Below are 21,820 nucleotides of genomic sequence, written 5' to 3'. Positions count from 1 at the left end.
GCTGGCGCACCAACAGAAAGCCTTTTGGATCAGGGGCTCGCTCACTTAAAGGGCCGGAGAGCTTTTGTGTGCCCCGCAGACAAAACAGACTAGACAGACAGATGGACATAGCTTTAGCATGCTGTTTGATGGCCGGAGGCTGCGGGCGTGCAGACGGGCGAACACGCCGTTTGACTCCTCAAGAAGATTTGAAGCTTCAAACCTGAATCCTTCTGCCACATTTCTCCCATTTTTAGTTAGTTTTCTGCAGCGGTAAGGTGACAAAGGAATTTGTTAAACCACATTGACTCACATATCATATGAAAGTCTCATTCAGAAGGATTTTCACGTCTGTGATTTGTGATCCGATGCCCCAATTCGGCAACATACCGAATTTAGATTTGTGCCTCGAGATACGAGTTGAATTTGTTCCGTCACAACAAAAACTCTTGTCTCAAATCATCTTTTCCCGTGAAATGATTTGAAAGGTTATGAATGTGTTTCGGTCTCTCAAAAGCCGAACAGGTGTCTCGAGGTGTGCGCGTCGTACACTTGTGTGTCAATTGATGTGATAATTCAAGCAAGATGAATGCATGAAAGGCACAGCCGGCAAACGCTGATCTCCCGCTGGAGTTGAGTGATCTAGAAATAGGAGAGAAAAAAAAATGGATTTCACTTTTTCGATACCCTTGCAAAAACACAAGACAAACATGGCGGCAAGACTTCAAAAACGCAACGCAAGTAGAGAGGCAGCGCTCTTGTTTTCTTGTTCTGAGCGCCGTTATCGGCGTCGCGTCAGAGCCACGGCTTGTTTTTCCCCTCGCTGGGTGACGGGAGGAAGGATGGCGGGCTAAAAGGCAGGAAGTGAGCGAGGGTGACCCGGCCGCGGGCAGGAAGTGGAGGAAAGAGGCTCAAGACAAACAGTCGGCCAAGCCGATAGCAGTTGTCGATTCGGTTCATGGGGGGGAAAAAAAAAAAAGTGCGATAAATGTTAGTTTGTGGAAGCAAGCCCAATGGCTTCCTGCCTTACAACTCCATTGATTACTTTTGAGTAAATGAACAGGTTTTCTATAAAAACAGCTGTGGTCATTACATTTTGTCACCTTCAGCCATTTTCAGCCACACACTTATCATAGCATTGACTTTGAAATTATCCTACTTGATCATACTATCACCTTATTTTACCCTAACGCTAACTTTCATCACACCCTTCGCTTATAATAACAGCCTTGCGCAAACATTACGCTAACGCTCAATTTACCTGAACGCACACCTTAAGCACACATTTACCTTCCCCGTATTTAGCTGCGAATATTGTCATTCCATCCAAGGTTATTGTTTTCTCGGCGCATTGAATCGCTCACAACTGGACTGTTCAGGTTGTCTTGTCGTTGTTTTCACCTCTCATCCAAGCAAGCTTCGTCGGTTCTTGCTCAAACTCTTGAGAGGACAGGTCTAGTCTGACAGCGTGGATCCCATTTATCCTCGAAGGTAACGCTAAACTTACCTCAGCCGTTATTGCCCTTAACCTTTGACTTGTACCATTCAAATGATGCAATTAGTCACAAAACCATCTAAAGCCCGCATGCGGCCCGCGACGACCGCGAGTTTGAAATCCTTGAAGCGTCCTCAACCGCCGCCCTCTCCGAGCTAAAACCGCAAAAGAGTTTGTCCGTGTGGCCCACGTGCGGAGCGCAGGCGGAAACCAGGAGGCGGCGGCGGTGCTTACGGAAGGGGAGGATGCCAAAGATGCGAGGAAGAAAAGACGCAAGACGGCGCGTGGGTTCTGAGTGCGCGTGTGCTGGCGGAGGGACGGAAGAATGACAAGCATGCGGGACATTTTCCACAACGCCGCTTGTGTGTGGACTGTGGCCAGAGAGAGGAGAAGTTAACTACAAAGTACAAAGTATGTACTTTATCTACGCCACGCACACGCACAACGGCAGGGCGGGACGGGTAATGGCCTGCAGCTTATTGTCGTTCCTGGTCCACTTCCTGCGTCGGGCAGTTCCACGCCCGACGCGGCAACGCGACACAGCTGCCGCTTTCCCGCACGCGCTTGTGCTCGCAGACATCTCACAATTATTCGTGCTTTATTGACACAAAACGCTTTCATTAATCACGCCGCTGAATTTAAATTGAATTATAACAATATGATCCATATGGTATACATGTTGATACCGGATGTGCTGACATGTCAAAACAAAAAAAGCAAAAATACTACGAGAGAAAAATGCATCAGAATGGGATTTGAATATACACTGGATGTAATTTTTGTTCAAATTAAATGACTGATAGTAGTTCTTTTAAAATCTGCACTTTTTTGGGGGGGGGGGGGTTTGCAAATTTTTGCAAATTTATTTTGTACACACAAGACAAATATATAAAAACGTAAACAAAAATAACGTCATTCAAATTTCATTTCATTTGAACAGCACTGCGCAACGGGCACGTTTTCATTTAAAGTGAATTTTTAGTCTTTTAGCTGATTTAAGTGATTTAAGGAAGTGACTGGAAAGATGCGCACACACATCCTCTTAGCGTTTCCCAGGTGTGTACCTGAGGAACATAACTGGTCACAGATGCTTAATTAGTCACACATAAACACACGGAGTCTTTTATTTATCTGCGATGAGTCCATTGCATACTAGCCAACACGCAATGATACTGTGTGTGTGTGTGTGTGTGTGTCGGAAAGTACACACCCGTGCGGTGTTTATTCATACTTGTGGAACTCGAGCAGTCATGCAATAATTCACATCCCATTTGTAAGTCTGTTGTCTAATGTTTTTGCTTCCAAAGCAGTCAGAAACCTGAAAACCGTTTGGTTTAATTGTTCATTTTCCACCCCAAAAAGTCCTCGAGGAACTTTCCATTCGCCATAGATTTGATTATGTGGCGATTGGATTTATATTTGCGTTAAGTCATGAGAAGCTGGTTTTCAGGCCTTTAATGCAACTTTTTCTCCCGGGTTGTTGACTTAGTGGAGGCATGTTTTTGGTTGATTTGATCAGCTCAACAAATCGGATTAGCAAACTGTCTCGCTTTGATCCCCCCCACCCCCCCCCCCCGCCGACTGTTTAAAAACAAGCGTCAATATGAGTCAGCAAAGGGTTGAACAGCCAATTGGCAATCAATTCATAACAAACTGAGCCCCGCTCCCTAATTCTTATTCCGAGTGAGGCCTTTAATCCATCGGACTACATACGTGTTTTTCTATCTGCGTGTGTTCTTGTCTTTCGTTTTGGTACACAGCATTCTGGTTGTACATTTTTTCACCTTCCTGGCAACGAATACTGACACTAGTCGCCAAATACGACATACTGTTGCATACGAGCACTATTAAGATGCGACATTGTCGTGTTTGGTGTCCACCAGCATTTGTGACCGACACAATGGGTGCAAATCTTGCTGACTCATCTTTTTCCAGCCAGCCCCCTCACTCTCCTCCTGTCCCCCCCCCATGAATCCCTCCCTCGCCGCCTTCCTCCTCTTCCCACCCTGTCTGTCTGTCTTCGCTCCGTCTGTCATCTCATAGGTGGCTTCTATATGCGGAGACGTGATTGGGTTGCACGCGCGACTGTTTCCTACGCGGCAGTTGTCCTTTCTTTCTTTCAGTGAAGCCGCCGAGCGAGGCGTTAATAGCCGGGCTCGAGTCACGCGATTTGACTCGACTTGCGCTTTAGGAATTGGGACTTTCTCGACTGGAAGTGATGAACGATTCGACTGGAAAGTGCCAGTGTGCGAATATACATTGAACCCGAGCGATGACCCGACTCCGCTCTTTCTGTGTCCCGGCCGTCAGGCTCTGGAAAGAGAGCAGGTGGACGGCGTTCAGGCCAAGCTGCAGCACGTCAACGCCGTAGGCCAGGGTCTGATTCAAAGTGCCGCCAAGAACACAGACACGCGGGCGCTGGAGCATGACCTGGACGAAACCAACCAGAGATGGAACTCGCTCAACAAGAGGGTAACGTGGGAGTCCTCGCGAGAAAAGTATGGAACCAACCAGTCTGGTGAAACAAAAGTGTACCCGTGTTCCCGACAGGTGGCCGAGAGGATCGCCCAACTGCAGGAGGCCCTGTTGCATTGTGGGAAATTCCAGGACGCCCTGGAGCCGCTACTCAGCTGGCTGAGGGACACCGAGGAGCTGGTGGCCAATCAGAAGCCGCCGTCGGCCGAATACCGTGTGGTCAAGGCCCAGATCCAAGAGCAGAAGGTGGGATCAGAATCAAAATTAAAAAAAATACATATTCACAATTTACCACGGTGTTAGTGTTCAATCAGGTCAGTCCAATGGCAAGATAAACAATCGTATTGTTGTGTCCAAATTTCCTATCCTATCACGTTGCGTTAGTCCAATTAATCGTCATTAATGTATTTATTTCCTGTTGATGTCATCGCTCGACAAGCGGAGCCGTTTGACTGGCAAACGTGCACAAAACCACAATGGGGAAGTTGTGTGATGCTGTCATTTGTTGATCAAACATCCATTTCCTGTGTTTGTGACCTGGAGAGTGCGATTAATCACATTTGTTTACATCCCGCGCTCGGACGATTGCAAGATTACAATCATTGCCATCTTGATTAACTTGTTTTCTTATTTTCTTCTGTGTTCGCCATCCAGCTGCTCCAGAGGCTGCTGGACGACCGGCGGCCCACGGTGGAGATGATCCGCGCCGAGGGCGAGCGCATCGCGTCCACCGCTGACGCTCAGGACCGAGAGAAGATCCAGAGCCAGCTGCAAAGTTTGGCCGAGAGGTGGAGCGAGCTCCTGGACAAAGCCAGCTCCAGGTACCGGCTCCAAAACCTTCTCGTGGTTCCTCTCGTTTGTTTTCGAAGGAAGCTTCAGAAAAGGCTTTTTTTTTTTTTTTTTTTTTTTTTTTTTTTTTTTTTTTTTTTTGGGGAGTTGTTGTTTTGGTTTGTGGGTGAATGATTTGTTTGTGAGGTCATCATGTAAAGAAGACGAAGACAAAAAAATTCCTGACAGGGTGTGACACGCAACATCTGGTCAGGCTGTGATCAACATGGACGCACTTGAAACACTCGAAATGCTGCCGAACAAAGGAAAGGTGTCTTGAAATTTTTTGTCAATGTTATTTTCCCAAAAGGTACCTACCACCTTTCTCCTATTTATTTATTATTTTTTTTCAAATCAGCTCGCGAAGCCCGTTCCACTTTGCAACTTTGAAATTTCGGTCGGCACGTCTATCATGAGCAGACCCACAAAAGTCTCAAAATAACATGGATGGATGATGCTTAATTGCCCGTCATTTTAGTATTCAGCATTGCGCGTGGGTGGAGCATGGTGGCAGTTTGACAACCCGCCATAAAACCCGACACCCCAATAACTAAGCTTTTTAAAAATTCAGCCCTTGAAGGCAGTTTGACTTGGCAAGCATGATGTCTATCATGAGTAGACAAGAAAAAGGTCTCAAGAAGCCATGCCTGAAAACACACGCAGTCTGCCATCGGAGTTCAAAGCAGCCATTTTAGTCATTGCCAGGGTACTTCAAAGATGACGTTGAACCTTTCGTTACCAAAACAGGACCGGTTGCCTTTTTTTCTTTCTTTTTTTTTTTTAACCTTATCTTTTGTACAGTTAGGGTTGCACACTTTGTATCCAAGAGGTTGAAGAAATTAACTTTCTTCAGGCTGGTTATTGACTAGAATGGCCTTGTAATTAGGGGTTACAGTGCCACCTGTTGCTTTGGGATTTACTTCACACCTTTTAATTGCCTCGCAATATAAAAAGAAGTTGGATTTTTTTTTTTTTTTAAGGTGTGTGTGTCGACAGTTATCTTAATGTGCACACACTTGAACCGTTTCTAAAACAGCCGGAGGACACAGAATTTGCTCTGAGCTCAGCAATAAAATGCTCATAAAAAGCCTCTCCTTCATCTTTCGGCATCAAGACAGAGGCAGCTGGAGGAGCTGCAGGTGCTGGCGCTCCACTTCCACGAGGCTCTGGAGCCGCTTGGCGAGTGGCTGAGTGCCACCGAGAGGCGCCTAAGCTCCGCGGAACCCATGGGAACCCAGACGGCCAAGATCAGCCAGCAGATCGTCAAGCACAAGGTAAAGCGTGCGAAACCCTCCTGAGAATGCCCCGAGTGGTTTTCACAACAGCGCCAGCGCACGCACGCACGCACGCGCACAAAACATCCTTCATACTTATTGTTCATCGCTCTTAGCTCTCTTAACAGTAACAGCTTTAAAACGTGTCTTAATTAGGTCATTAACACTTTATACAGCCAGAATAAGCCGTTTTTCAAATGAAAAGAAGGTGACCTTGCCAAATAGTGAGCCCGCTTTTGGCTGCAATGCCTGGCGGCAAAGGGGGCAACCCTTTGCTGCTAGTAAAACAATTTACAACATGACTCCCTGTTGACAGTTAAGTGTGGCTTTGGCAGATGATCAATTGAAAGATAGAGCTCGATAGAAATCTAGCTCGCTAGTTCAGGATACTTCTTGAATTTAGCTTTAGAAATGAATTGCCAAAGCAGCAATATTCACACATAAACACTCAAATTATATACGCTAATACAGCCAAAGTACAAACAAACAGCAACATTGAGGAGGGATTAAAAGAAGTTCAAATCAAATCTAAGAAAGAAGAAAAATCAGAAGATCAAGATGTTGCACGGTGCTGCTATATGGTAAGTATAACTACAGTAAATTAGAATTATAATACACCCAGTGTATGAAAAAAATGGAATAAAGGGGAACATGACCCATAAAACTTCAGATTCATCATTTTGCCTTTTGTGTTTTAAATTATACTTTATATATTATTGTTCATTTGTCATTATGATTTCCAGTTGTATGATTTTTCATCGGCATGCTCATTTTTTTTAAGTTTGTCTCCATCTTTTGTTCTCTTTTCCATTACCTATCCCATTCCATCAAACACACACACACACACACACACACACACACACAAACACACACACACCTCCCAGGCCATCCAAGACGACGTGTGCGCCCGCGGGTCGGACGTGGCCCGCCTGCGTTCCCTCAGTCAATTGCTGGCCCCGCTCAGCTGCGCGCCGGACCGCGATTGGCTGGGCGACCGCGTGGAGGCGGTGCGCTCGGGCCACACCCAGCTTTCCGAGTGGTGCGCGCGGCGGGCGGCGCTGCTGGAGCAGGCGCTGGCCAACGCCCGGCTCTTTGGCGAGGACGAGGTGGAGGTGCTCAACTGGTTGGCCGAGGTGGGCCAGCGACTGGCGCTGGTTTCGGTGCAGAGTTACCGGGCCGACGTGCTGGCCGAGCAGCACAAGCACACGCTGGTACGACCGCGGCGGCCGGAGGAAAATGGACCAGTAGTTGGGACTAATAATGCAAAAACTGGACTTTAAAAAATAAGAAAATGTAATGACTGAAGACTATAGTGTTACTTAATTCAGTCCCTCTACTGCTATATGAAAGAATCAATGAATTCAATGTTGAAATTGTACGTCAGTGCCATCGATCCATCCATTTTGTTTAATCCAGTCCAGTACATTAGTTAATTCAGTTCTGCTACGCACAAAAATCTACATTATTTAAGCATTAGGAAGTTGTTTTTTTTCCCCCCCAAACAACTTAATCGAATATTGTTCATGATTAAGTCATTGAAAATTAAGAGGTGTGTCCCAAATACTTTCGTCAATGTGTCAGTTTTACACATACAGTATCAATTTGCATGTCAGTTTGTATCGATGCAAAGGACTAGGGGGCGGCCATTTTGTCACTTCTGTTGACTGAAAATGACATCACAATTGCTCAGGGCTCAGGTAACAACCAATCACAGGTCTTCTCTTTTCTGAAGCTGAGCCATGACTGGTCGCGAGGTCATTTTCAGTCGACAGAAGTGACAAAATGGCCGCCCCCTGCGATGGCTAAAAACGGGTGGATTAAGATTCATTCCACAAAGTCAATATTAATCAGAACATATTCTGGGAAACAATACGTTTGGGTTGACTTCCACTAATATGCGTGTTCATTGTTTTTGTCCTTCCCACTAATATGCGTGTTCATTGTTTTTGTCCTTCACAGTCTCTAAATGAGGAGATTATAAGCAGGAAGAAGACGGTGGACCAGGCCATCAAGAACGGACAAGCGTTACTCAAGCAGACCACAGGTGTGTGTGTGGTGTTTTTTTTTTTCTTAAGAGCGCTTGGTTCTCCTGGTCTTCGCTGATCCAAGCCTTCAATAGTTGTCGGTTGACTGACCTGACTGTCCGGCTGGCCTTCCTCCCGCAGGTGAGGAAGTTCTGCTGATCCAGGAGAAGCTGGACGGCATCAAGTCTCGCTACGCCGAGATGACGGCGGGCAGCAGCAAAGCGCTGCGCACGCTGGAGCAGGCGCTGCAGCTGTCCACGCGCTTCGCCAGCGCCCACCACGACCTCAACCAATGGCTCGACGCCGTGGAAGCCGAGCTCAACGACGTGGAGCCCGACGCCTCGCCCGCCTACCAGGAGCGACAGAAGGTGTGTCAGTGGTTCTCGAATAGCGGTCTGCGGGTTTAGGTTGTATCTTATTTGATGCATTTATTGTTATTGTCATCTTTTTTTGTAGGAGTTGAAGAAAGTGTCAGCCGAGAAGCGGCTAGTGTTGGACACTCTCAACGAAGTGGGCAGCGCCCTGTTGGATCTGGTGCCCTGGCGAGCCCGCGAGGGCCTGGACCGGCTGGTCGCCGACGCCAACCAGCGCTACCGACAGGCAGACGACACCATCACGCAGAGGGTGCAGCTCGTGCAGGCCGCCATCCAGAGGTCGCAGCAGGTACTGCGGTCTCACGGCTACAAAGTTGCTCCCGCCGGACTATTGCTAGCTCTTCCAGTCGTTTCTAGTTCTAATCGCCTTATCACGTTATTGCTCCCACACAATTGTCCCCACGTTCCTTTTTTACAGTACGAGGAGGCGGTGGACGCAGAGCTGGCCTGGGTCGGTGAGACGGAACGCAAGCTGGCATCGCTGGGCCCGCTGAGCCTGGAGCCTGACGTGACGGTGGCCCAGCTGCAGGTCCAAAAGGCCTTCAACATCGACATCATCCGCCACAAGGACACCGTGGACCAGCTGCTCGCCACCAGGGACGACATCCTGGAGACGTGCAGCGACGCCCAGAAGGACGCGCTGATGGTGAGGGAACCACATCAGACAGAAACCGGTCCATCCACGTCCATTGCAATCTTTTTATACCAGTCGCCACCAAAAAAAAATACTTGATCCTACATATATGTAGGAAATGTGCTCGACTCGATTGAAAAAGCGTTTAAGTCACTGCGAAAAGCGAAATAACCGCACCGCGATGACTTTATTTTTCCTCCTAACAGACAACTATTTTCATTTCCATGGTTCACTCTTCTCCTTCAGGTGAAGACCGACTCCTTGAGCGCCCGCTACGACGCGGTCAACCAGAGCCACAGCGAGCGCTTTGCGGCGCTGGAGCAGGCTCAGGTGCTGGTGGCCCGCTTCTGGGAGACCTACGAGGAACTGGAGCCGTGGCTGGGCGAGACCGAGACCCTCATTGGGCAGCTGCCGCCACCCGCCATCGACACGGACGCCCTGCGCCTGCAGCAGGACCAAATGAGGGTTAACAAAAATCAATAATTCCAATCGTACTAGTGACGTGTTTGCCTATTGTAAAATCCTTTGGAACTATTTCGAACTGTAGGATTTTTATTTCCTTATTTTTTTGTAACTTTTACTATGTTTACGTGCAGCTGCTGAGAGAGTCCATCGCCGAGCACAAGCCACACATCGACAAGCTCCTGAAGATCGGGCCGCAGCTAGCCGAGCTGAGCGCCACCGAGGGCTCGCGGGTGATGCAATGCTACGGCGAAGCCGAGCGCCGCTACTTGGCTATCAAGGAGGAGGTGAAAAGTCGCGCGGGGCTGCTGGACGAGGCCGTGTCGCAGTCCGCTCAGGTAGGGCAAACGTCAAAGGAAGTGTGAGCACTAAACAGCACGCTTGTGTTTTTGGCGATGATAATCGAGGCTGAATGTTTTGGTCTGTTTTGCTCAACCTCATAAGTGGCTGCCAGTGGTGGGTTTCACAATTTTCGGACTTGGAATTTGCTTGGCTAAGACATTTACATAGGGGTGTGTAGACTTTTTAAATCCACCTGTGACATGTGACTGACTCCCACCTCTGGTTGCCGCTGTCCATTTTTTTGCACTGTGAAGGCATGTGTCAGATTTAACTGGTTCTGTTGTCTCTCCACCCTCCATCCAACTTCCATCCGTGTGTCCGTCTATCCACCTCCACTGTGTCCTAACCCTCCTTGTCCGTCCTTTTAATCCAACACGTCCTTTTGTCCCGCCGTCACGCCTCGTCGGTTGTGTGTTGTCGCCACATGTCACCACCACCACCACCACCACTTTTCTCCATGGTCACTGCTCACTGCTGTCGCCCAGCTGGTGGAGGTAAGACGGACTGCTTCCTTTTTGCACGCCTTCTCCTGCACAAAATTTGGTTGACTTAGCCCAAGTATTTCGTTTTTGTCCTCATTATCCTCTATAGAATGAATCCAGTATTCTTCTGTGTGTGTTTTAGTTGTACAATCTGATGAAAATAATGACCACAGGGATGGGCTTAATGCAGTGTCGATTTGAGAAAAAAAATCAAATCAAGCTTTTACTGCACTGTTTAAGAGGTATAAAGTGCGAGGCTCGCTACTAAACTCCTTTATATTTTACCAACCCGACTCGAGAAAGATGTGACGTTTGAAATAGATTTTTAGAAGGCAAAAATGCCAAAGAATGTGACATTTTCAAAATGAAGCTTAACCTCAACAAAATGGTAAAATAAAAGGCAATCATTCTCATTGAAGGAGTCCAATTTTAGTTGTATAGAATGTGAATATTGAACACCAGTTATGGATTTGATCTTTCAAGTTGCTTGGCAGGAAATGCCAAAGAAAGTTTTTTTTCTGTAATGAAAATCAACATTCTGACATTTAAAAAGTATGTGAAACTCCTTCACATTAAAGGAATTGAGACTTTTGCGTTGAATTTAGGAATGTGAGCAGCATTTTGCGCCTTGATAATGCAAGATTAATTTTCATAATAATAAAATAATTGGCTCTCAAAAAGTCAAAATATTTGACTGCTCCAGCCCACTTAAAGTGTACATTCTACAAATAACCCCTTTAATTGACCCCCCTTGCAGTTCCACGACAAGATGGACCCCCTTCTGGAGACTCTGGAGGCGGCCGTGCAGCGCCTGCGTCAGCCACCTCCGGTGGCGGCCGAGGTGGACAAGATCCGCGAGCAGCTGGCGGAGCACCGGGCGCAGGGCCTGGAGCTGGACAAACTGCTCCCCAGCTTCTCCGCTCTCTGCGCCCGAGGGGAGGAACTCATCGGCCGAGCAGCCCACGACGACCCAGCTGCACAGGGTGAGTGACCAACATTTGGGAAGGTGCAAACCGGGAAGTAGCCCACTTGGTTTGTTTACATGGGGAAATCTAATAGAGTGAACCCTTGCTATTGGCCCTGCTTCAAATAGTGAAAATCTGTGATTAATTGACGCCCCACTAAAGCGGTTTCTAATTTATTTTTTTTTCACTGTTTCCGTTAATTTTATAACAGGATCATAAAACATCAACACCATACTTCTAGAATATACACAATCATGAACCTGTGTTCCATAAATGACTGTATTAAGTAAACAAACCGCCGTCACTGGACTCATGAAGAGTGTTAGTTAGCATGCTAGCCTCAATAGCACGCTAGCACAACCTGACTCAATCGTCAAGGCTAAGTAGATGCTCATTAAAGAAGCCGATTGTGATGATGATTTCTCTGACTGAGATGATCCCCTGTGCCCCCACCAGCCGTCCATTCCCGCCTGCTGCGCCTGCGCTCGCTGTGGGACGAGATCCGCCAGCGTGCCGAGGAGCGCGAGAGCAAACTCAATGACGTGCTGGACCTGGCCGGCAAGTTCTGGGCGGACGTGGCGGCGCTGCTGAGCACTCTGCGCGACTCTCAGGACATCGTTAAGGAGCTGGAGGACCCCGGCGTGGACCCCTCACTCATCAAGCAGCAGATCGAGGCCGCCGAGGTAGGAGAACGGGTAGTAGGCACTCCTTAACGGCAGAGGTGTTTTTTATTTATTTTTTTTTTTTTAACTATTCTCTTATATCCAGCATGGAAGGAAAGCCCTCTAATTCATTGTTCTCAAAACATTATTTGAATTGACGACTGTTTTCCTGGTCCAGGCCATCAAGGCGGAGACGGACGGCCTGAGGGAGGAACTGGAGTTTGTCAGGACCCTCGGGGCCGACCTCATCTTCGCCTGCGGAGAAACCGAGAAACCCGAAGTCAAGAAGACCATCGACGAGGTGAATCCCTAACATTTTTGTTGCTGAAGAGTCAATGGGGAAACTCAAAAAGGACTACAAAGACTTGGCCTTTTGATACTTTGAATTCATGCACCCGTATGCTTATTTTTTTTCTTTGTAACTCCTCAGATGAACGGTGCCTGGGAAGGCCTGAATCGGACGTGGCGGGAGAGGATGGAGAGGCTGGATGAGGCCATGAGCGCCTCCGTGCAGTACCAGGATGCACTGCAGGTGACTGAAATTACTCAGATGATGACATCATGAAATTTCTCTTCTAAAGTTGAAGCCAACAGCGACAATGGCCATGATTATTGTGTGTGTGTTTTGCAGTCCATGTTCGACTACTTGGACAATGCGGTGATCAAACTGTGCGAAATGTCAACGGTTGGCACGGACCTGGGAACAGTCAAACACCAGATTGAAGAGCTCAAGGTTGCCATCTCATGTCATTTATTTCAGTACAATCCCTTCTATGAGGTCATTAAAATGTGAATACATTAATTAGCCTTTTATTTCATCCAAACATTTAATTCCCCAAAAACACAATTAAATGTAAAATAATGCAGTGGACGCCTGACATTTGTGGGCACTAGGCACCAAGCCCGATTGCAAATGGCGAAATCCGCCAATAGTAAGGGTCCCCCAAAAAATGATGACAATTGCATATGGGATCAATAAAGGCATTCTTATCTTATTCTTATCTTATATTAATGGTGTGAACTTCTAATATACAACAAAGACTCATAGCCTTTAATGTAGGGCCCAAATGACTAAATTTGCCTTTTGTGGTGTTGTCCTTGAGCAGCAGTACAAAGTGGACGTGTACCAGCAGCAGATCGACATGGAAAAGCTGTGCCACCAGGGGGAGCTGCTGCTGAAGAAAGTTTCAGACCAGACAGACCGAGACATGATCCAGGAGCCGCTGACCGAGCTGCGCCACCTGTGGGACAATTTGGGGGACAAGATCACCCAGAGACAGGTGTGCACAGCACTCGTGATGATGATGATGATGATCCTCCTCCAAAAAGGCGACTTCCAAGTCGAGCAGCTGCTTTTACTGCCACGCAAACCATTTTTTCCCGCCGCAGCACAAGCTGGAGGCAGCCCTGCTGGCCTTGGGTCAGTTCCAGCACGCCCTGTCTGAACTGCAGTCCTGGCTGAGCCACACGTACACCACCCTGGACACCCAGCGGCCAATCAGCTCAGACCCCAAGGCCATCGAAATCGAGCTGGCCAAACATCACGTACGTTTCTCTCACGTTTTTTTTTGCCTTCCCAGTAGCACATTGCAATTAAATTTGGTCAATTCAAGTTAATTAGTCCAGATTTTTTTTTTTCCTTTACCAACCAATGTAGTTCAAAGCACGTCACAGCTTATGTGCACTTCTGACACTAGCAACATGACTGTAAACAAAGGGGAGCTCTAGAATTTTGTTTTAATGTCAATGTGAAGACGGATAAATAATACAATAAAAAAAAATCCGATTTTTGTGGGAGGAGGGGGCGAATCTGCATTTTATTTTAAGGCCATATTTTAAGCTGATTTTTGAGCTACTATTTGAGTCTAGACTACAGAATGCCCTCTCCCAGGTTTTGCGCAACGACGTGCTGTCCCACCACGCCACGGTGGAGGCGGTCAACGCAGCGGCAGCAGAGCTCCTGGAGTCGTCGCCAGGGGACGAGGCCAGCCACCTGAGGGAACAACTTGATCAGCTCAACCACAGCTGGCAGAACCTCCTGCTCAAGACGCAGGAGCGGCAGAAGTTGCTTGAAGCCGCCTTGCACCAGGTCAAATCTGAATTTATTTCGTGTTTGCAGCATATTATCGCTGTCCTGTCAAAAACATGAATGTGCGTACAGTTTTTAAAAATGTTCACATTAATGGGATGTCTGTAACGTGGGCCACCCCATTCACGTAAAAAAAAAAAAAAAAGTGGATGACATAAATGTCTTTCACGGGACAGCTCTGGAGGGTGGGGGCTTGTGGACTCAAAAACGACTAGATCTTTACTATTTTGACACTTTTTTTTTTTTTTTTTAATGTTTGCTTCTAGGCGGAGGGCTTCCATGGTGAGCTGGAGGAGTTCCTCCAGTGGATGAGACGTACGGAAAGCCACCTGTCTGCAGCCAAGCCCACCGGGGGCCTCCCCGAGACGGCCAGGGAGCAGCTGGAGCAGCACATGGTGACTAGCCCGCACCCCTTCCAAATGAACACTTAAAACCAGGCCCAGAGACCCCCTTATTTGGAACGCATTTTTAGGAATGAAAACGTTGCGTATAGATGCCAAAACAACCGAAGCAGGTCAAGCAGATGACAAAGCAGCAAGGCCGTTCAGCTACAATACACGCGTGCAGCTGCACTGCGTTAAGCCGTGCCGCTTACCTTTTTGTGCCCGTTGGCGCCACAGGAGCTCCAAGGCCAGCTGACTCAGCGGGCTGACCAGTACCACCGGTTACTGGACGCCGGAGAGTCCATGCTACTTGCTCGCGGTGGAGAGGATGCGGGACCGGGGACCACGCAGACCCAGCAGAACCTGGCCATGCTGCAGAACAAGTGGGCCAGCCTCAACACCAAGATGGACGACCGCCGGGTAAGACGCTTTTGTCATTTGGTCCACGCAGTCGCTCAGTTCACGCGTCGGGCTGTCCACTGTCCACACGCGCAGGCCAAGCTGGAAGAGGCTCTCTTGCTGGCGAGCACTTTCCAGACGTCCCTGCAGGACACCATCAACTGGCTGACGCAGGCCGAGCAGACCCTCAACATGGCGCAGCCGCCCAGCCTCCTCCTGGATACCGTTCTTTTCCAGATTGACGAGCACAAGGTCGGTTGCAGAGCGCAGCAGGCGGGCTGTGTCCGTTGGTGATGCGAACGCAGTTCCTGGCTCGCTGTGTACTCAGGTGTTCGTCAACGAGGTGAACACGCACCGCGAGCAGGTCCTGGCCCTGGAGAAGTCCGGCTCGCAGCTGCGCTTCGCCAGCCTGAAGCAGGACGTGGTCCTCATCAAGAACCTGCTGCTGAGCGTTCAGGCCCGCTGGGACAAGCTGGTCCAGAGGTCTCTGGATCGCGGGCGCCACCTGGACGAGGCTCGCAAGCGGGCCAAGCAGGTACTAAGCCTGGATTTCCCAATTTTTTGGGTGGAAATGAGCTCATTCCCGAGCCCATAATCACTAAATGTCTTTTTGTGTCGGGGACCTAAATAGTTGCGTCTTTAGGCATGTGAAAAAAAAATTCTAGCTGCCACAAGATGCCGGCAACGCACTACTTTTTTCTAAGTAATGATCCTCACTTCAAGGCAGTTCCTCCGCACTGAAATGCCATGAGATGGTGGCAAAGCACTACTTATGTCTAAATAAAAGTATCTTTATATGGTTCCATATACAATAAGGGGTAGATTTTTAGTGTTTTTCTAACTTCTTTCTGCCCCCTTCATTTCTTTTCTCTTAATGAATGAAATAAAGATAAAAACAAAAAACAAGACGCCACAAATCTTTTTGATTCATTTAAAAAAAAAAAAAAAAAAACGTCATCTTTCCTCAGTTCCACGAGGCCTGGAGGAAGCTGACCGACTGGCTGGAGGAGGCCGAGAACCGACTAGACTCGGAGCTGGAGATCCCCAACGAACCGGACAGGATCAAAGTGCAGCTGACCAAACACAAGGTACGGGAATCCCGTTGGCGCCGAGGCCCCTACGTCGGAGCGCCGCCCCACGTCACCGTCTTGCTTGGTCTTGCAGGAGTTCCAGAAGGCGCTGGGCTCCAAGCAGCCCGTCTACGACACCACGGTGAGGTCGGGCCGGGCCATGCGGGACAAAGCCCAGCTGCCTGCCGACACCCAGAAACTCGACCACCTGGTGGGCGAAATCCGCGACAAGTGGGACACTGTCTGCGGGAAGAGCGTGGAGAGGTGAGAGGAGATTTGAGTCAAATCGCCGGTTTGCAAAGTATGGACCGCACGGCGGCACGCGGCCTGTTCGGTTCTTTCTCTCAAACACATTTCATTACCTGTTGGTCAATTCATCCATTATAAATATCCGATAAAACCGTTACAAAAAAATGACATTTGTCTTGCACCAGGCAACACAAGCTGGAGGAGGCTCTGCTTTTCTCGGGTCAGTTTGCCGAGGCCCTCCAGGCTCTGGTGGACTGGCTGTACCGCGTGGAGCCTCAGCTGGCAGAAGATCTGCCTGTCCATGGTGACCTGGACCTGGTTTCCAACCTCATGGACTCCCATAAGGTGCCAACTTTTGTTCCTTTTAGCAGGGGCACTTCTAGCTTAAAAGCCAGCTTCTTTGTGAATATTTTTTTTTTTTTTTCTTAAAGCGGAAGTCAACCCAAGCATATTTTTTTTCAAGAATATGTTCCCAGCAGGCCCACTAGTTGAAACACAGCATTCTGATTAATTTTGCTTTTGTGTAATATAAGTTAAGTAGCAAAATGCACTTGTTTTTAGCCATCTCCGGCCGGGGGTGGCCATTTTGTCTTCTGTCGACTAAAAATGACATCACAACTGCTCACAACGACCAATCACAGCTGACCTGTTCTCTGAATTTGAGCCGTGATTGGTGATTGGTCGTTGTGAGCAGTTGTGATGTCATTTTCAGTCGACAGAAGACAAAATGGCCGCCCCCAGAGATGGCTAAAAACGAGTGGATTAACACCTATTCCACAAACGCAACATTTATCAGAATGCCGTTTCAACTAGTGGGCTGGCATAAAACATATTCTTGAAAAAAATATGTTTGCATTTACTTCCGCTTTAAAACTTGAATAAAAAAAATGTGAATTAAAACAAAAAAACAAAAAACTGATGTATATGATATATAGCGGCGCATGCCATTCTTTCCGTGTCTAACGGTTCGACAGCCCTGATGAGCCCCAATAACGCCACCTGCTGTCCAAAACATGTTCCAGGCCTTCCAGAAGGAGATGGGCAAGAGGACGGGCAGCGTTCAGGCCCTGAAGCGCTCAGCCCGAGACCTCATGGAGACGGGCCGTGACGACACGGCGTGGGTCAAAGTTCAGCTGCAGGAGCTGAGCAACCGCTGGGAGACGGTGTGCGCGTTGTCCGTCACAAAGCAGACGCGACTACAGCAGGCACTCAAACAGGTATGGGAAAAAGAAAAAAAAAAAAAGTGAAAATGTTTCTTCAGTTCCATAATGTGAGGACTGGTTTTGCTGAGTGTTTTTTTTTTTTTTTTTGCCACGCGTCAGGCGGAGGAGTTCCGCACGGCGGTGCAGATGCTCCTGGAGTGGCTGTCCGAGGCCGAGCAGAGCCTTCGCTTCCGCGGCGTCCTTCCAGAGGAGGCGGAGACCCTCCAAGCGCTGTTGCACACCCACCGCCAATTCATGGGCACCGTGGAGGAGAAGAGGGCCGAGGTCAACCGGGCCGCGGGCATGGGCGAGGCCATCCTCACCCTGTGCCACCCCGACTCCATCACCACCATCAAGCACTGGATCACCATCATCCGGGCGCGCTTTGAGGAGGTGAGCCAGTCAGGGTCAGGTCGGAAAAAAAAAATCTATTTATAGCTCTCCGGTTCGCAATGCATCATCAGGGTTACACGCGGCTTAAGTAGTAAGAAGTTGCTTTTATATGTGGCCTCGCAGTGTTTTTCATTCAAACGTTTCACTGTTGTGATGTTGATGAGGGTCTTTGGAAAAGCTCAACCGCTCTGAGCGGAAGATTTTTACACGCGCGCGCGTGTGTGTGCGCGCGCGCATAGGTGCTGACGTGGGCCAAGCAGCACGAGCAGCGCCTGGAGGCGGCCTTGAGCGAAGTTCTGAACAACGCCAACCTGCTGGAGGAGCTGCTGTCGTGGCTCCAGTGGGCCGAGACCACCCTGGTGCAGAGAGACATCGAGCCCCTCCCGCAGGACATCCCTCAAGTCAAGGGACTCATCACAGAACACCAGGTCAGCATGTGCACGGATTCAAGCCTCGGCGTTATTCGGATCAATCTGCTTTATCGCATGATTCTCAGTGTGTTAGGAGTATCTTTAATGGTATGTGAGCGCCCTCTAGTGGTGCACAAAAGAATCATTGAATGAAATGTTATGCGTGTAGAAATGCATGAAACAATTCTGTTTAAAAATAGCAATCGCTTCATAGATCTGTAATTTTCCCAGTTACTCTACAGATCTAGAAAATGTTTTCAAAAGTACATCCTTGATCCTGCTCATTAGCCATCATCATTTGATATACAAATATGTTATTATACTCAACCTAAATGTTCTCTCTGTGTCAGATATTCATGGAGGAGATGACAAGGAAGCAGCCGGATGTGGACAAAGTGACCAAAAGTTACAAAAGGAAACCCGCCGAACCTCCGAGTAGCCTGGCGGAGAGGAGAGGAAGCCGTGAGTCACTCGCATAAATGCTTATTACTAGGGATGCACAGGCACCACTTTTTCCAGAGCGAGTGCTGAAGTGGTGTCGGTGTTGTTGTATCAGAGCATTTTTGACAAGAACGGATCTACTTCTTAGCATTGTTGATCGTTTCATGACACTATTGGTCCTGTGTAGGCCGACACCAGCAGCAGCAGCAGCATCAGCCTCCTCCTCCTCATCATCACCATCATCATCATCATCAGGCCTCGATGCAGGTTCAAGGGACCAACCCGCGACTCAACCAGCTGTGTGCCCGCTGGCAGCAAGTTTGGCTTCTGGCACTGGACCGCCAGCGCAAACTCAACGACGCCTTGGACAGGCTGGAGGAGGTACAGCGGCATCATCGTGGTTATTTGACTTTCATGTCTTGAGTTCATTAGAACATGCACACAATGTTTGCGAGTTGTTTTTAAAACAAAAAAAAACAAAAAATGTGCAATTGTCGTCATTGAGCCTTTTCACATGTGCTTGTTGCAGCTCAAAGAGTTTGCCAATTTCGACTTTGACGTGTGGCGCAAGAAGTACATGCGCTGGATGAACCACAAGAAGTCGCGTGTCATGGACTTCTTCCGCCGCATCGACAAGGACCAGGACGGGAAGATCACGCGCCAAGAGTTCATCGACGGCATCCTGGCGTCAAGTGCGTTCGTTACAGTACAGAACAAAAAATGTGGAAAAAGAAAAAAAAAGTGCTGACATTTGAAACATTTTCATCCCTTTCAATCCTATTTCTGTGCATTTTATTCCACGTTGAATTGTTCCTCCGCAGAGTTCCCCACCAGCAAGTTGGAGATGACGGCAGTGGCGGACATCTTCGACAGAGACGGCGACGGCTACATCGACTATTACGAGTTTGTGGCCGCCCTGCATCCCAACAAGGACGCCTACAGACCGACCACGGACGCCGATAAGATCGAGGACGAGGTGAGCGTGCACGAGCTCCGGAAGCGGAAGCGCCCGCCATGCACCTAATTTGTACACAACCGGGGAAATGATGTTACGTAGCTAGCTGTATTCAGTGTTTCAATGATTCGACACCGACAAACCGCCTTCCCCTGAGGCTCATATTAGCTAGCATACTAGCCTCAATAAAGGCTAAAGGGTTCTTCTTCTTGTGTGATGTCGCGCAGGTGACTCGGCAGGTGGCTCAATGTAAGTGTGCCAAGCGGTTCCAGGTGGAGCAAATAGGGGAGAACAAATACCGGGTAAGCGAAGCCTGTTTTTTTTTTTTCCCCCCCCCCTCTTACTTCTCATGTACGACTGATACTTACATTGGATGCACGGAAACGATTTTCAACAAGCATCGTCCACCGTTAGCGAGTATTAACCGACCCGCGTGAATCACATTGACGTTTGTACCTTTAACCAGTTAACAAGCTAACGTCACCGCCCCAATCATGCGTGTGTCTCACCTTCGTGCTCTCATCTCCTGGTATCAGATGAGAACGTCATTTGATGTACAGCCCAAGCCCCCTCCTGAGGTTTTTTCCGTCTCGCGCTTTCGTCTCTCGGCCGCACCTTCGTGCGCCGTCCCATCTCGTCGCGGCGGATGAGGAGATCGTGAAATGCGCGCCTCACGCTCTAACCTGGCGCTTTTTATCTCATGATATCAGATGAGAAAGTCATTCGCTGCTCCCATCAACGCTCTTATCTTCTTGTAAGAAATGCGCACCTCATGCTCTCACCTTACACTCTCACCTGTTTGTCACATTGTGTGTGTGTGTGTGTGTGTGTCGCTCCCACTTCTAACTCACGTGAATCTCCAGGACCAGTAGCATATTTAAATATCGTACAGTGGTGCCTCGACTTATGTGCGACCCGCGAGTTTATTTTTTTTTTTTTTTTTTTTTAGTTCATTTATTTTCGTTTTGTTTGGAGCCGCTAGCTTAATGCTAACTCCCAATGCACAACACCATAGAAGGGCTAATGAAACTAGCAATCGTTTTTAAACCTGTTTGAACACAAGTGGTAGCAGCACACGTGGACAGAGCATACAATTCTCGTAGGCATATATTCTTTATGCTCTCCATTCATTTCAATCTGGAAAGATTTTGAGTTGCACGGACGGCAATGAACAAATTGAACTCTTAAGCCGAGGCGTCACTGTACATGAAAATGAAAGCGCCTCCACAGGCTTGTTGTTGTTGTTGTTGTTGTTGTTGTTTTATTATTGTTTCAATCGTCATCTCTTCCTTTCTTTCTTTGTCCTTTGTGTTTCCTTGCGCCGCCTCTGCCGGATATTTTGTAGTTCTTCCTCGGAAACCAGGTAACGTCACTTCTGATGCTGTCATTGGACGTGTGAAATCTGCTTCCTCGCAATCAGTCGTTATCGGACAAGGAATTTGTCTCCACTTGTTGGAGTTAGTCTAGGACATTGTCGCAAAATGTACATTTGTCCTGTATACACAAAAGTATAAAGTACAGAGATTTATCATGCAATGGGATCGACGACAACATTGCTATTTTTGTTGTTTTATTTTCAATTTTAATGGAGCAAACTAACAGGCGCAAATCCCTGATTGGAAGCCGGTTTCAGCGTCCTTGTGTTGTGAGTGATAATCCCTCAAGTATTTTTCTGTGCTTTGGACTGACGCTGGTGAAGGAATCAGGCTGCCGATAGGAAGGTTCTTCTTCTGCGGTGGGCTCGCTGCAGACTTCCGCTTGTTTCTCCCCCCAAAAAAATTCTGGCGCGTAAGCCACCTGTGGTCTGCTGCTTGTTTTCTTTTGAGGATATTCTATTGTTAAAATGAATCATTTGTAAAGCTTACCGGGAAAGGTTAATAGAATATTTAATTACAATTTTAAATTGTAAATAAAAGGTAACATTTTATGAAGTGACAAATTTGATCAAAATGGCTTTTTTTTTTATGTCAGATTTTTAAACTGTAAATGCATTGCAATGTTATCACTATTTAACATTATTTTAATCTCAAAATTAAGTTTCATTTGTCAATTATCTTATTTAGAATTGTAAAAAAAAAAAAAAAAAATAAGTTACTAAAGGTCATGTGATTTAATACATTTCAGAGAAAATGCTATCGCACTGATACTCTAATGTTTGAACTTTTATTCAACTTTTTTATACCCAGCTGAGCTTTTTTTCCCCTCCTTTCTTTTGTTGAATAATTGACCTCCA

General features: G+C 47.7%; 1 protein-coding gene across 21 annotated transcripts in view; it reads left to right on the top strand.

The window, feature by feature from the left end:
* macf1a (microtubule actin crosslinking factor 1a) overlaps positions 1-21,820 on the top strand; it is a 124,808-nt gene that overhangs the window by 95,626 nt on the left and 7,362 nt on the right. For 13 of the 21 annotated variants that reach the window (XM_086013985.1, XM_086013984.1, XM_086013991.1 and 10 more), the window contains 35 exons: positions 3,785-3,946; positions 4,025-4,195; positions 4,604-4,770; positions 5,892-6,051; positions 6,936-7,262; positions 8,011-8,095; positions 8,217-8,443; positions 8,532-8,738; positions 8,868-9,095; positions 9,330-9,548; positions 9,680-9,883; positions 11,127-11,352; positions 11,791-12,017; positions 12,175-12,297; positions 12,427-12,528; positions 12,628-12,729; positions 13,103-13,276; positions 13,386-13,541; positions 13,888-14,085; positions 14,352-14,480; positions 14,706-14,888; positions 14,964-15,119; positions 15,196-15,402; positions 15,836-15,955; positions 16,032-16,201; positions 16,372-16,531; positions 17,209-17,403; positions 17,509-17,781; positions 18,021-18,209; positions 18,542-18,653; positions 18,820-19,013; positions 19,162-19,324; positions 19,454-19,608; positions 19,815-19,889; positions 20,933-20,950. In XM_086013985.1, coding sequence (XP_085870111.1) covers positions 3,785-3,946; positions 4,025-4,195; positions 4,604-4,770; positions 5,892-6,051; positions 6,936-7,262; positions 8,011-8,095; positions 8,217-8,443; positions 8,532-8,738; positions 8,868-9,095; positions 9,330-9,548; positions 9,680-9,883; positions 11,127-11,352; positions 11,791-12,017; positions 12,175-12,297; positions 12,427-12,528; positions 12,628-12,729; positions 13,103-13,276; positions 13,386-13,541; positions 13,888-14,085; positions 14,352-14,480; positions 14,706-14,888; positions 14,964-15,119; positions 15,196-15,402; positions 15,836-15,955; positions 16,032-16,201; positions 16,372-16,531; positions 17,209-17,403; positions 17,509-17,781; positions 18,021-18,209; positions 18,542-18,653; positions 18,820-19,013; positions 19,162-19,324; positions 19,454-19,608; positions 19,815-19,889; positions 20,933-20,950 — 5,964 coding nt within the window. The remainder of the gene's footprint in view (positions 1-3,784; positions 3,947-4,024; positions 4,196-4,603; positions 4,771-5,891; positions 6,052-6,935; positions 7,263-8,010; positions 8,096-8,216; positions 8,444-8,531; positions 8,739-8,867; positions 9,096-9,329; positions 9,549-9,679; positions 9,884-11,126; positions 11,353-11,790; positions 12,018-12,174; positions 12,298-12,426; positions 12,529-12,627; positions 12,730-13,102; positions 13,277-13,385; positions 13,542-13,887; positions 14,086-14,351; positions 14,481-14,705; positions 14,889-14,963; positions 15,120-15,195; positions 15,403-15,835; positions 15,956-16,031; positions 16,202-16,371; positions 16,532-17,208; positions 17,404-17,508; positions 17,782-18,020; positions 18,210-18,541; positions 18,654-18,819; positions 19,014-19,161; positions 19,325-19,453; positions 19,609-19,814; positions 19,890-20,932; positions 20,951-21,820) is intronic. The other 8 variants (XM_086013996.1, XM_086013995.1, XM_086013982.1 and 5 more) reach the window with 3 other exon arrangements.

This window comes from Filicampus tigris, chromosome 18 (genome assembly GCF_054856515.1).
Source record: "Filicampus tigris isolate MCC_2025a chromosome 18, RoL_Ftig_1.0, whole genome shotgun sequence".
Taxonomy (NCBI): Eukaryota; Metazoa; Chordata; class Actinopteri; order Syngnathiformes; family Syngnathidae; genus Filicampus; species Filicampus tigris.
This window is presented reverse-complemented; position numbering and strand designations above follow the sequence as displayed.